We start from the raw sequence: 12,571 nt of genomic DNA, 5'->3' as shown, positions 1-12,571 counted from the left end.
CTGATTTTTCATCACATACCAAACCAAACGCTATTTTAAAGTTCTCTTTATTAAAGTTTTCCCCTTCCATGTTATGCTTCTTTGGTTATGTCCAATAAGAGTGTAACACAACCTTCCAGGCGTGAATTCTCTAATTTTCCATCCTAATGGAATACTTAGAGGGTACCCGGCTGGAGGGGGGTGTTACAAAGAGTAATACTACACCCACAATCTTTTCATACAAACTTTCTCTCACAAATTTCTCTCACCGCAACCACTGATTCACAAATCCCCGCTCTTACAAACTCTGAAACTCACCAAAATCACACCTTTTTTTCCTGCAACTAAGTGTTCGACAAAATGTCCGAACCAAACCCCTCACACCCAAACAACCCCGTGCTGCCCCCAACCCAAGCCAAAACATTAAACACTGTCTCAACCAGCTCCCAACAGCCACAAACTTTCGGGAATTCGAGGAAATCTTTATGGATTGGGGATTTGGAGCCATGGATGGATGACAAGTATTTGTTATCCGTTTTCTCAAATGTGGCGATTCGAGGAGCCAAGGTTTTTCATCACAAAAACTCTTCCTTTGGTTTTCTTGAGTTTGATTCTAATGATATTGCAGGTTTGTCTTTGCAATTGTTTAATGGCTTGAAAATGCCGAAGTCTAAAAAGGTTTTCAAGCTCAATTGGGCATCTTTTGAGCCCCGTGAAAAAAAGCCAGTCCCTAAGCCAAAAGAGCAGGAAAGTATGGGAAAGAGCACATCAAAAGTGTCCTCCACTTGGGCTGACAAGGTTAGAGTGACAGAGGTCGGGTCCCATTTCACACTTGAAGCTGTGGACCTTGATATTAATGATGACATCTTACATATACCGGATGATGTTATTGATGACAATGATGTTGAATGGCTTCGCTGTATTGTGGGTTATTTCCCGGGGTATTCTATGCCATTTCATGCTGTCCGCTCAATTGCTTTCCGTGCATGGGAAGCTGCAGGGTTGGAAGATGTTATGTCCACAGGTACTGGCTTCTACATTTTTAGATTTAGGGATGAGGATGTGGTGCATTCAATCCTTGAGAGAGGGCCGTGGATGTTTGGGGGTAAGTGTATTATTCTGCAACAATGGCATGCTCAGTTTACTTTTGATAAAAGCTGCATCTCTAGAGTTCCGGTATGGGCTTGTTTGCATGGTTTCCCTTATCCTTTGTGGTCCCACAAAGGACTCTGCATGGTTTCCTCTATGTTAGGTCGACCGTTGTCTAGTGATAAGACAACATCAGAGCGGACCCGTTTGGATTATGCTCGGGTATGTGTTGAGCTAGATGCTACAAAGCCTTTGAGACGTCATATTGAATTTCAGTGCCGGTTATCTGCAGAGCCTATTCAGATTATAGTGGAATATGAGTGGACCCCTAAGATGTGCCTTAAATGCTGTGTTTTTGGTCATGTTTGTCACCAGCCAGAGGTACCTACTGCAGCCATAGCTCAGGGTAAGAATAAGATAGTTACTAGTTTCCAGAAGGCACCAGGGAAAGCAGTGCAATCTGAGAACTACGAGCCTTTGAATCAGCCAGCCACTATTGATCCCATTAGGGAGAGAGACCGGGGGATGGAGAGGGATGTTTTAGTGTCATCTACAGTTTCAGTTCCAAGTATAGTTAGAGTTGGGGATGCTTCTCTGGCTTTGGTCCCGTATCAGCAGACTGTTCGTGCTAGCAGAGGTGAATTTTCTGGCTCTGAATCGGGGTTTGAACCTGATTCCCCTTTTCCTATTGAGGATGAGCAAGACCGTATTATGGGATTTACAAATTGCACAGAAAACACTCAGTCCTTTATGAGTTCTGGGAGTAGGCAATCTACCTCTTCCAACAGGTTTGCCTCGCTTGTTTTGCATAGTGACGATCTCCAGACACCGGATGCCACCTTATCTGGATCAGTTTCCTTGCCACCCCTGGCAAAGGGGATAGGTCGGGGAAAGCGGGGGCTTCGGCTCAAGTGATTTCTTAGCTTGTTTCTATCCCAATTCCAATGATAGGGAGTTGGAATATTAGAGGCCTTAACGGCTTCTTGAAACAACGCGCTATGCGGAATTGGATTTCTGACTCTTCTTTGGGTTTGATTGGTTTGTTGGAGACTAAGGTTGAGCAGTCTCATTTACAGTCAGTGGTCTCGTCTGTTTGTCCTTCGTGGTAGTTTTTATCGAATGCGACAGATTCTATTGCTTACCGTGTTCTGGTATGTTGGGACTCTTCTCTTTACTCTGTGCATAGTCTTCATTGCTCTCTTCAGGAGATTACTTGCAGGGTTACTCATGTTTCTGAGGGGTTCTCATTTGGGATTACTTTTGTGTATGGTTCTAATGACCCTGGGCATCGCCGCAATCTGTGGGATTTCCTTAGGGATCAGTCGGCAGTGTTTGATTCAGAGGGGCTCCCGTGGCTTGTGTTGGGTGATTTTAATGCCATCTTGGGAGCCTCTGACAGAGTGGGTGGTGATCCTGCGTGGTATGGTTATATGGATAATTTTGGCCAATGTATCCATGATGTTGAGTTGATTGGGGTTCCTTTTACTGGGCTTCGGTGTACTTGGCATAACGGTCAATAGGGCAATGGGATTATTTTACAGAAGCTCGATTGGGTCTTTGCATCACTTTCTTGGTTCCATGATCGACCAAGCACAGTTTCAGAGTTCTGACCTCGAGATGTTTCAGATCATAACTCTATTATCGTCCGATTTAGTCCCCGCCATGGCAAGGTACCATCCCCTTTTAAATTTCTAAATTTTTGGGTTGATCATGCAAATTTTAGGGATATTGTTCAGGCAATTTGGGACGAGCCTATTGTAGGCAATCCTATGTTCCGTCTTACGCAAAAATTGGGGTTAGTGAAACGGAAGCTAAAAGCTTTACATATTAGGGTTTCCAGTCATATCTCCAGCAGGGTAATTGAGGCTCGGGCTCGGTGGGCAGCAGCCCAGGGAAATTTGGATCGGGACCTCTTTTCTACTGAGTTTATCTCTGAGGAGAGGAAACTTGCCAACCAGTATTTTAGTCTTTGTCGAGATGAGGAGACTTTCTTTAAGCAGCGGTCTCGTGTTCACTGGTTGCACTTAGGGGATCAGAATACTAAGTTCTTTCATAAGTCGTTGATCCATAGGAACCGCATCCATGGTTTGACTAATGGGAATGGTACACATATTACTAACAGTCAGGGTTTAGGGCGTTTGGCGGTGGGTTTTTTTCAGGATCTTCTTACTACCCCTAGTCAACCTCAGATTGCTTAGGCTTCCAGGTATTTTTCTGGCCGCATTTCTCCTGATATGATTTCTCCATTGACTGCTCCTATCACTGATGATGAGATTAGGATTGCTTTATTCTCTATCCCGGATGATAAATCCCCCGGCTCGGATGGATTCACATCTTTGTTTTTTAAGCGGGCATGGGATATTATTGGTTCAGATTTCAGGGATGCAGTGAGACATTTTTTTGCTACTAATGAAATGCCAAGATGTGTTAATGCCACTAGGATTTCTTTGGTTCCTAAGGTGGAGAGCCCGAGTCGTATGACAGACTTTAGGCCGATATCTTGTTGTAATGTACTTTACAAGTGCATTTCTAAGGTGATTGTGAATCGGTTTAAAATTGTACTTTCGGATATTATTGGGGTTTCCCAGTCAGCTTTTGTCCCGGGTCGAAGGATTTCTGATAATATTCTGCTGACTTAGGAGCTTTTGCGGAATTATCATCTTGGGGGTACTTCACCTCGATGTGCCCTTAAAGTTGGTATTCGAAAAGCTTTTGATACTGTGAGTTGGGAGTTCATCTTTTTGGGATTGCGTACTGTGGGTTTTCCTGAGCGTATGGTGAGGTGGATCATGACATGTATCTCTACACCGTATTTCTCTGTTGCCCTGAACGGAGAGCTTCATGGATTTTTTAGGTCCTCCCGGGGTGTGCGGCAAGGGGACCCTCTTTCTCCTTACCTTTTTGTGTTGGCTATGGAGGGGTTAGCTGGTATTTTTCGGGAAACCTCTCACAGCCCTGGTTTTCAGTATCATTTGAGATGTAGGCAGGCAGCTATTACTCATTTGTGTTTTGCGGATGATTTGATGGTGTTTTGTAGAGCAGATGCTTCCTCTGTTAGCTTGATCATATCGGCCTTGGATTATTTTGCTAAGGTTTCTGGATTAGTGACTAATACAGAGAAGAGCCAGTTGTTTCTTTCTGGAGTTACAGATGAGGAGCAGATTGTGTTACAGTCTATCATGGGTTTCCAGTTGGGCCAGTTACCGGTAAGATATCTAGGGGTTCCTCTAATCTCTACCCGCCTTCGACATTCTGATTATAGGCCTCTGTTGGAGCGAATTCTCTCTCGGATTAGGCTATGGACGTCGGCATCTTTGACCTATGCAGGCCGACTACAGTTGATTAAGTCGGTACTTTTCTCCATACAGGTTTATTGGTCCTCCATGTTTCTTTTGCCGGCAGCTACAGTTAGACGGATTGAGAGTATTTTTGCCTCGTTTCTTTGGAAGGGTACTTCTTTGTCCCCTTCTGGTGCTAAGGTTGCATGGTCTTCTGTTTGCTATCCATTGACAGAGGGTGGCCTGGGGATTAAGAGGATCCAAGATTGGAATATGGCGGCTATTCTCAAACACGTTTGGAGGCTGCTTACTGATAGATCTTCTATATGGTCTTCTTGGGCCCGTTCGGTTCTCCTCCGTGGTCAGTCCTTTTGGCATATCCCAGTTACTTCTAGGGCTTCATGGGCTTGGAGGAAGATTTTACTTAGCAGGGTTTGGTGCCAGGGTCTTATTGTGACTTGTATTGGAGATGGTAGAGACACCATGTTATGGCGAGATCACTGGCTTCCGCAGGGTCCTCTATGTGACTTGCTCCCTTTTAGAAGCTTAGCTTCCACTTGTTTGCTATGGGATGCTCGGGTTTCAGACATTATTCGGGATGGTTTGTGGGACTTTCCTTCGGGCAGTGCAGACCTTCAGCATATCTGGGACTCTATTACAGTGCAGCCTTCAGCGAGTCATCCTGACCATCTTGTGTGGAAGGGCCATCCATCTGGACATTTCTCTATTGATTCAGCCTGGAATGTGTTGCGAGACAAACGAGATGTGAACTCGATTCATTATCTCTTGTGGTTTCTTCGGCATATTCCATATCACTCTTTCATTCTCTGGCTTGCTTCTCTTGGTCGGCTTCACACCATGGATCGGCTCAGCTCTCATGGTGTCATTATGTCCTCCCGATGTGTTTTATGCAGATTAGCTATAGAGACCCATGACCATTTGTTTTTCAGCTGTGACTTTTCCAGTTATGTTTGGCAGGAGGTCACTGCCAGGACGCTTTCTACATGGCCTACTCTCTCCTGGCTCCCTCTGCTCCAGTGGGCTAGCTTGCATCTTCGACGAAAAGGTGACTTCAGCCACCTTCTTTCCCGGTTGGTCCTTTTAGCCACAATTTCCTATGGTTTGAACGGAATAATCGCGTGTTTCGTCAGCATTGTAGCTCTCGCAGAGATATTTTCTTAGCTATTTTTGATCTAGTTCGGGCCAAGATTTTGGGTCTAGCACCTAAGTACGAGATCTCGACTCAGCTCCGTGTGATATGGAATCTTCTTGACTAGCTTTGTACAGAACCTGCATGCTTTTTTGTGCCGGTTTGTGGATTTGTTTTGTGGTGAGCCTGCATGCTCTTTTATGCCGGTTTGTGGCTTTATTATTTATGGCATCTTCTTGCTTTGTGGGGAGCTTGCGTGCTCTCTTTTTGTTGTTCATGACTTTGTGGGTTTTCCCACGGGTTCTTGACTGAGAGTTATCAGTCATCCTCTTGGGGTATGCCCCTCGTATTTATAAATTTTTGTCTTTTATTCATACTTACCTTATCCAAAAAAAAATTAGTTGATGGCAAGTGTAATTGAACTCATTTATTCTATTTATTGCCTTGAATTCATTATACATGAAGTTATTGCTATTTATGTTTTATGAGTTGTTATGTTTGATTGAAGAAAATGAAGTGTGGATGCTGATTGTGGCAAAATTTGTAAATTGGAGGCCACATGGTGTTGAATGGTTGCTATTAGAAGTGTTGATGTGTTGTTTGCATTAGCTTAAAATGTTATAACATTAATGGATGATTATGGGAATGAGATTTTACACTTCCTTTAAGATGTTCAAGACTATTAAGGGGGGTTTATTTGATCCATAAGTTGACCTGTTGGTTAATTGTCAATAGGAATTGATGTGGCATAGTTTAATATGAAAAATTCGGATTTGGTAAGCTTATGGGTTATGCTAAACATGCTTCAGTATTTCGACCATAACTTGAGTTATAAAAATTGAAATGAGATGATTCTTGAAGCACTAGAAATTTAAGAGATTGCCCTACAACTTTTATGTTTTATGCCAAGAGCCAATTCATTTTAGAAATGGATGGAAAATGGCCTGAAATATAAATTTCTAGTTATTAAAGTTTAAGATTTAACATGATTAATTCTTATGATTATGAATTGATTATTAATGTATTATTGTAATTATGCCATGTACTAATGTTTACCCATTAGTTAGATTATCTTTGAAAGATATATATAGTTATAATGTCAATGCATGATTAATGTTATGAAATGGCATGAAGATGCAATGTAATACATGTTTTATGATGATGTATGTGAGCAAGAGGTAATGTAAATGGATTGATAATCCATAGATGAATTAAAAGTATTAAGCTCACCAAAATATGTATTTACATACCATAAGATGTTAGAGATGCAAATAGACATGATAGAGATGCATATAGACATGATGGAAAACGCGTAAGCATATCCTCGTATACCGGTTGAGTAAAGATGAATATATGCTTTAGATGCTAAATAACGCGTAAGCACTCCTCCCTATGATATGAGCTCTAGATGAATTTGAGGTTAGATGATATTAAGTGTTTAAGATGCTATTAAAAGTCTGATTTGCTAGACTTTAAATGGTTCATATGCATTTAGTTGCATTACATGAGTTATGATGTTATTTACATCATGAGATGATTTATACTCATGTTAGATGATTTTAGATGTTATATCATGACATGTGATGTGTGTGTACTATGTTTACATACTTATTTGTATGTGTACACATTGATGTTTATATAGCCCTGGGATAAAATGATGAAAAGCATATGAATTAGTAAGAAAAAGGAAGCATACCTAGATGTAAAAGATAAGTGGTGTGTTAACAAATATATTTAAATGAGGGTCAAATAGAACATTTAGAATGAAATAGATCATTCCTTACTGAGCGATTAGCGCTCATCCTTTCATTGTTAATTGCTTTGCAGGTAGACCAGAAGCGAAGGATGCTAGAGGCAGTGGGGCTACACGTGAGGGGAGATGATTTATTGTCATCTTGATGTTTTTACCTTGATGTAAATAATGTAAATGATAAATGTTTGTGAAACACATTTTGGAAGCTTCCACCGTATAAATATGTTTTGATTGTATAACTTCTGGATAAATTCTTAAAGTTTTTGCAATTATAAGTTTGGATCATGTGTGACATCTTATATACATATTTTGGATATTATTATTATCTTTACACAAGTTTTTTTCTAAATACAACTCGTTCTCCAGACATGTATCCCCGGGATTCTCATTGAGGGATATTCAGAGGATACTTGACTGGAGGAGGGTTTTACAAACTTGGGATGCAGAAAACTCAATGATTATGGCATGGATTGTCAATGCCAAGGAGGAGGATATTGGTGCAAACTATATGTGCTATCCAATCGTGAAGGAGCTATGGGATAATGTTAATCAAATGTACTCTGATTTTGGGAATCAGTCCCATGCTATGAGATCGAATTGAAGCTTGGAGAAATCCGACAGGGAAGTGAAGGTGTGACCAAGTACTTCAACATTCTTAAAGGACTTTAGCAATATCTGGATCTGTTTAACACCTATGAGTGGAAAATACTGAAGATCAAGCCCATTACAACAAGATGGTGGAGAATTCTTGGATCTACAAATTCCTTGCTAACCTTCACATGGAGTTTGATAAAGTACGGGGTAGAATTATTGGTAGACAGCCACTGCCATCTATTGGAGAAGTCTTCTTGGAGGTCAGACATGAAAAGAGTCGTCGAGGAGTCATGTTGGGGAAGAAAGGAACTGCTGGAACTGTTGAAAACTTGGCCCTTATTGTTGCGGATACCAATGTTACACGTGTCAAGACTCAAGAGCAGAACCATGATCGTCCTCAGGTGTAGTGTGACTATTGTAAAAAGCCACGCCATACCCGAGAAAACTGCTGGAAACTCAATGGGAAACCTGCAGATTGGAAAAGCACAAGAAACAGTGAAAAACGTGGTCGTGGAGTCCCATCAGCCAATGAAGCCAAGAAGGTTGACCAAATTTTTACCATGAAGCAAGTTGATCAGCTTCTTAAATTGCTGAATTCCAGCCAGCAACCTAGTGTTTCCAATGTGTCCTTAGCACAAACAGGTGATATTCCCTGTGCCTTTTCTTGTAAACTTACTCTAGTTCCTTGGATCATAGATTCAGGAGCTTCTGATCACAGGACCAGTGCCAGTCAGCTCTTTGACTTCTATATACCATGTTCTAGAAATCAAAAGGAAAAGATTGCTAATGGAAGCCTTTCACCCATTGCTGGCAAAGGCTCAATTAAACTCTCCAACACCATTGAACTAAAATCTATCCTACATGTTCCAAGATTATCTTGCAATTTGCTTTCTGTTAGTAAGCTTTCTAAAAATTATAATTGTCTTGTCGCCTTCTTTGACTAATATTGTGAATTTCAGGACCGGAATTTGGGGGCGATGATTGACAGTGCTAAAATGGTGGATGGACTCTATTACTTCAATGACAATCTCACTAAGAATAAACAAGCTTTTAGCTTAAGTAATGTTAGTAGTTCTACTTCTGTTTTTGATCAAATAATGCTATGGCATCAAAGACTAGGACATCCTAGTTTTCCATATATGAAACATCTATTTCCAAAACTTTTTCACAATGTTGATTGTAGTATCTTATTTTGTGAAAGTTGTCCAGTATCAAAAAGCCATAGAATTCCTTATAAGTCAAAATCTTATCGTGCTTCTAAACCTTTCTATTTAATTCATAACAATGTGTGGGGTCCTTAAAAAATTACTACTCTTTTTGGGAGAAAATGGTTTGTTACCTTTATAGATGACCACACTAGACTAAGTTGGGTATATCTAATGAGTGAAAAATCTGAGGTCAAGAAATTGTTTATGGATTTCTATAAAATGGTGGAAAATCAATTTCAAACTAAGATAAGTATTTTGCATAGCGATAATGGTACGAAATACTTTAATGAATACCTAGAAAATTTTATTAAGGAAAAAGGAATTGAACACCAATCTACTTGTCACAATACCCCTCAACAAAATGGGATCGCAGAAAGAAAAAATAGACATTTACTTGAGGTTGCCTGTGCCATTATGTTTACTATGAATGTACCTAAGAAATATGGGGTGATGCTATTTTAACAACATGTTATCTAATAAATAGAATGCCTTCACATGTCCTTAAGTATAAAACACCTCTTGAGTTTCTTAAATTTTTTTCCCTCATCTTAGAAATATGACCATGATGGATTTAAAACCCTTTGGATGTACTGTTTTTGCCCACATTCTAGCCCATCTTAGATCTAAGTTTGACCCGAGAGCAGAGAGATGTGTATTCTTGGGGTATGCACCAAATAAAAGAGGGTATAAGTGCTTTAATCCCAAAACAGGGAAGATATATTTTAGTATGGATGTTGTCTTCCTAGAAAAACAACATTTTTTCATACCAAATGACCTTCAGAGGGAGAGTAAAAGTGAAGATCATTTTTGGTAGACTTCTATTCCATTACCTAATACTATATTTCCTGAAGTTTCTTCAGATGTTGTGAATCTTATGAATACTTCCAACCTGAGAATTCAGACCAAGGTATTGTTTCATCACAAACAGAGGTGGAACCACCACTACTTGAGCAACCTGCGGAGTTACATGTTTATTCAAGGAAGAGGTATCATTCGAACAATAGAGTCCAACCTACTTCAGTGGCACTTGATCAATCATTACCCTCAAATTCTACAACTCCAGATACTGTTTTAGAGCCTGTACCTACTATTCTTGATGAATATCCAGATCTTTACCTCCCAATAGCTCTTAGAAAGGTGTCTGCGAATGTACTAATCATCCAATTACCAAATATTTATCCTATCATAGGTTATCCAGCTAACATAAAGCCTTTGTGTCCAATTTATTTAGACAGTCTATGCCTAGGACAATTAAGGAAGCTCTAGAACATCCTGATTGGAAATTAGCAATTTTTGAAGGATGAATGCTCTCCTAAAAAATAAAACTTGGGAAGTTTCAGAACTACCTAGTGGGAAGAAAGTTGTTGGGTGCAAATGGGTATTCACAATTAAATGTAATGCTAATGGTCAAGTAGAGAGGTATAAAGCACGCTTAGTGGCAAATGGGTTTACGCAAACTTATGGGATAGACTATCAATAAACATTTGCCCAAGCAGCCAAGATAAATTCTGTCAGAATTCTTCTCTCTCTTGCTATTCACTTTAACTGGCCATTACATCAGTTAGCTATTAAAATGCTTTTTTGAATGGAGACTTGGAAGAGGAAGTTTTATGGATTTACCACCTAGATTCGAAGAAACGCTAGGAAAGAATAAAGTGTGTAGGTTAAAGAAATCTTTATATGGCCTTAAACAATCCCCTCGTGCATGGTTTGAGAGGTTTACCAAGGCTGTAAAAAGACAGGGCTATAAACAAGGCCAAATTGACCATACCTTATTTCATAAACACACAAAAGAGGGGAAACTAGCTATACTAATTGTTTATGTAGATGACATAATCCTGACAGGTGATGATGATGTTGAACTTACCAAACTAGAGGGCTTCTTGGCAAAAGAATTTGAAATTAAAGACTTGAGCACACTCAAGTACTTCCTAGGGATGGAATTTGCAAGGTCGAGAAAGGGTATCTCGATTTCACAACGCAAATATACACTTGAACTTCTTAATGAAACAGGTCTGCTAGGATGCAAGGCAGCTGAGACTCCTATAGAGCCAAATCTAAAGCTACAACCTGTTAAACCCGAGGATGTTGTTGACCGAGAACCGTACCAGTGACTAGTGGGCAAATTAATCTATCTCTCTCACATAAGGCCAGATATCACTTTTGCTGTAAGTGTTGTCAGTCAATTTATGCACTCACCAAGACTTGAGCACTTTGAACCTATTTACAGGATTATTAGATACCTAAAGGGCACACCAGGAAAGGGCTTGCTATTCAGAAATAATGGTCATCTACAAGTGGAGATTTATACAGATGTGGATTGGGCTAGTATCATTATGGATAGACGCTCAACATCTGAATATTATGCATTTATTGGAGGAAACTTAGTCACGTGGAGGATTTAAAAACAAAATGTGGTGGCTCAGAGTAGTGCAGAAGCTGAGTTTAGAGCTACTGCACTTGGGATTTGTGAGATTCTATGGATTAAACGATTCCTAGAGGAACTAAAGATAATTAGTGCTCTACCAATGAGACTATATTGTGACAACAAGTCTGCTATATCTATTGCTCATAATCTTGTGCTCCATGATAGAATGAAGCATGTTGAAATTGATAAGCACTTTATAAAGGAAAAAATAGAAGATGGACTAATATGTATGCCTTACGTACCAACCACTACATAGATTGCAGATTTTTTGACAAAAGGGCTACCCAGACGACAGTTTGAGGAGTTGATTAGCAAGCGGGACATGGAAGATATTTTTAGCCCAGCTTGAAGGGGAGTGTTGAGAATCCTAACATAATTCACAGAAATAAGGAAATAATCTTTCTCATTAATTGATCAAATCTCCTTGATTTGGTCGAGATCTGTACAATATTAGTTTAGTCAATACTACTACATATATATATATATATATATATACACTGTATAGTCTATTTTATGAATAAATCTTACAATTTTGATTCGTCTTTTCTAAAGCTTTTAGTTCTAACATTGTCAATCATGTACCTTTGGTTGATGTAAATCCTTACATCGACAAGAGGTCTTACATCCAATCATGTTATATCAAGATTCACATATTTCACATGTGAAGTAGAGCAAGGTCAACACCAAGGAAAACCAAATTTCTCACGCGTCTTCCCATTACTCTATATCAAGTACGATCATAAACCTCAAAATAAAAAAGATTTTTGCATTCACATTTACCATGTGCACACAGAAGCTATAAACCATGAACATTAAATTGATTGATGATCGATGATGCACAAAAGTCTCCAAAAATATTAAAAAATAGAGACAAATGCTTTCAAGGATCATGTGATTGATGCTGAGTCATCTAAAAACACGAGAGATTCCGATGGTACAAAGAATGATAGAGCTAGAGTTGATGTAGATAATATGGTTTTAAAGTATCCTGTGATTATTGATGCTGAATCACCAACAAACACAGTATAATCTAAAGATAAAAAGTGTGATGGAGCTGGAGTGGCTATTAATAAAGTGAACTTACAAGATTGT

The 12,571-nt window shown here is 39.6% G+C and overlaps 1 protein-coding gene across 1 annotated transcript; it reads left to right on the top strand.

Annotated features, from left to right (window-relative positions):
- Nucleotides 1-639: 639 nt before the first annotated feature.
- On the top strand, nucleotides 640-1,983 carry LOC116138167. The gene has a single exon (XM_031423904.1). It carries the CDS (start codon nucleotides 640-642, stop codon nucleotides 1,981-1,983), a length of 1,344 nt encoding a protein of 447 aa, XP_031279764.1.
- The last annotated feature ends 10,588 nt before the right edge of the window (nucleotides 1,984-12,571 follow it).

The sequence above is a fragment of the Pistacia vera genome, unplaced genomic scaffold (assembly GCF_008641045.1).
Source record: "Pistacia vera cultivar Batoury unplaced genomic scaffold, PisVer_v2 Contig338, whole genome shotgun sequence".
NCBI lineage: Eukaryota > Viridiplantae > Streptophyta > Magnoliopsida > Sapindales > Anacardiaceae > Pistacia > Pistacia vera.
This window is presented reverse-complemented; position numbering and strand designations above follow the sequence as displayed.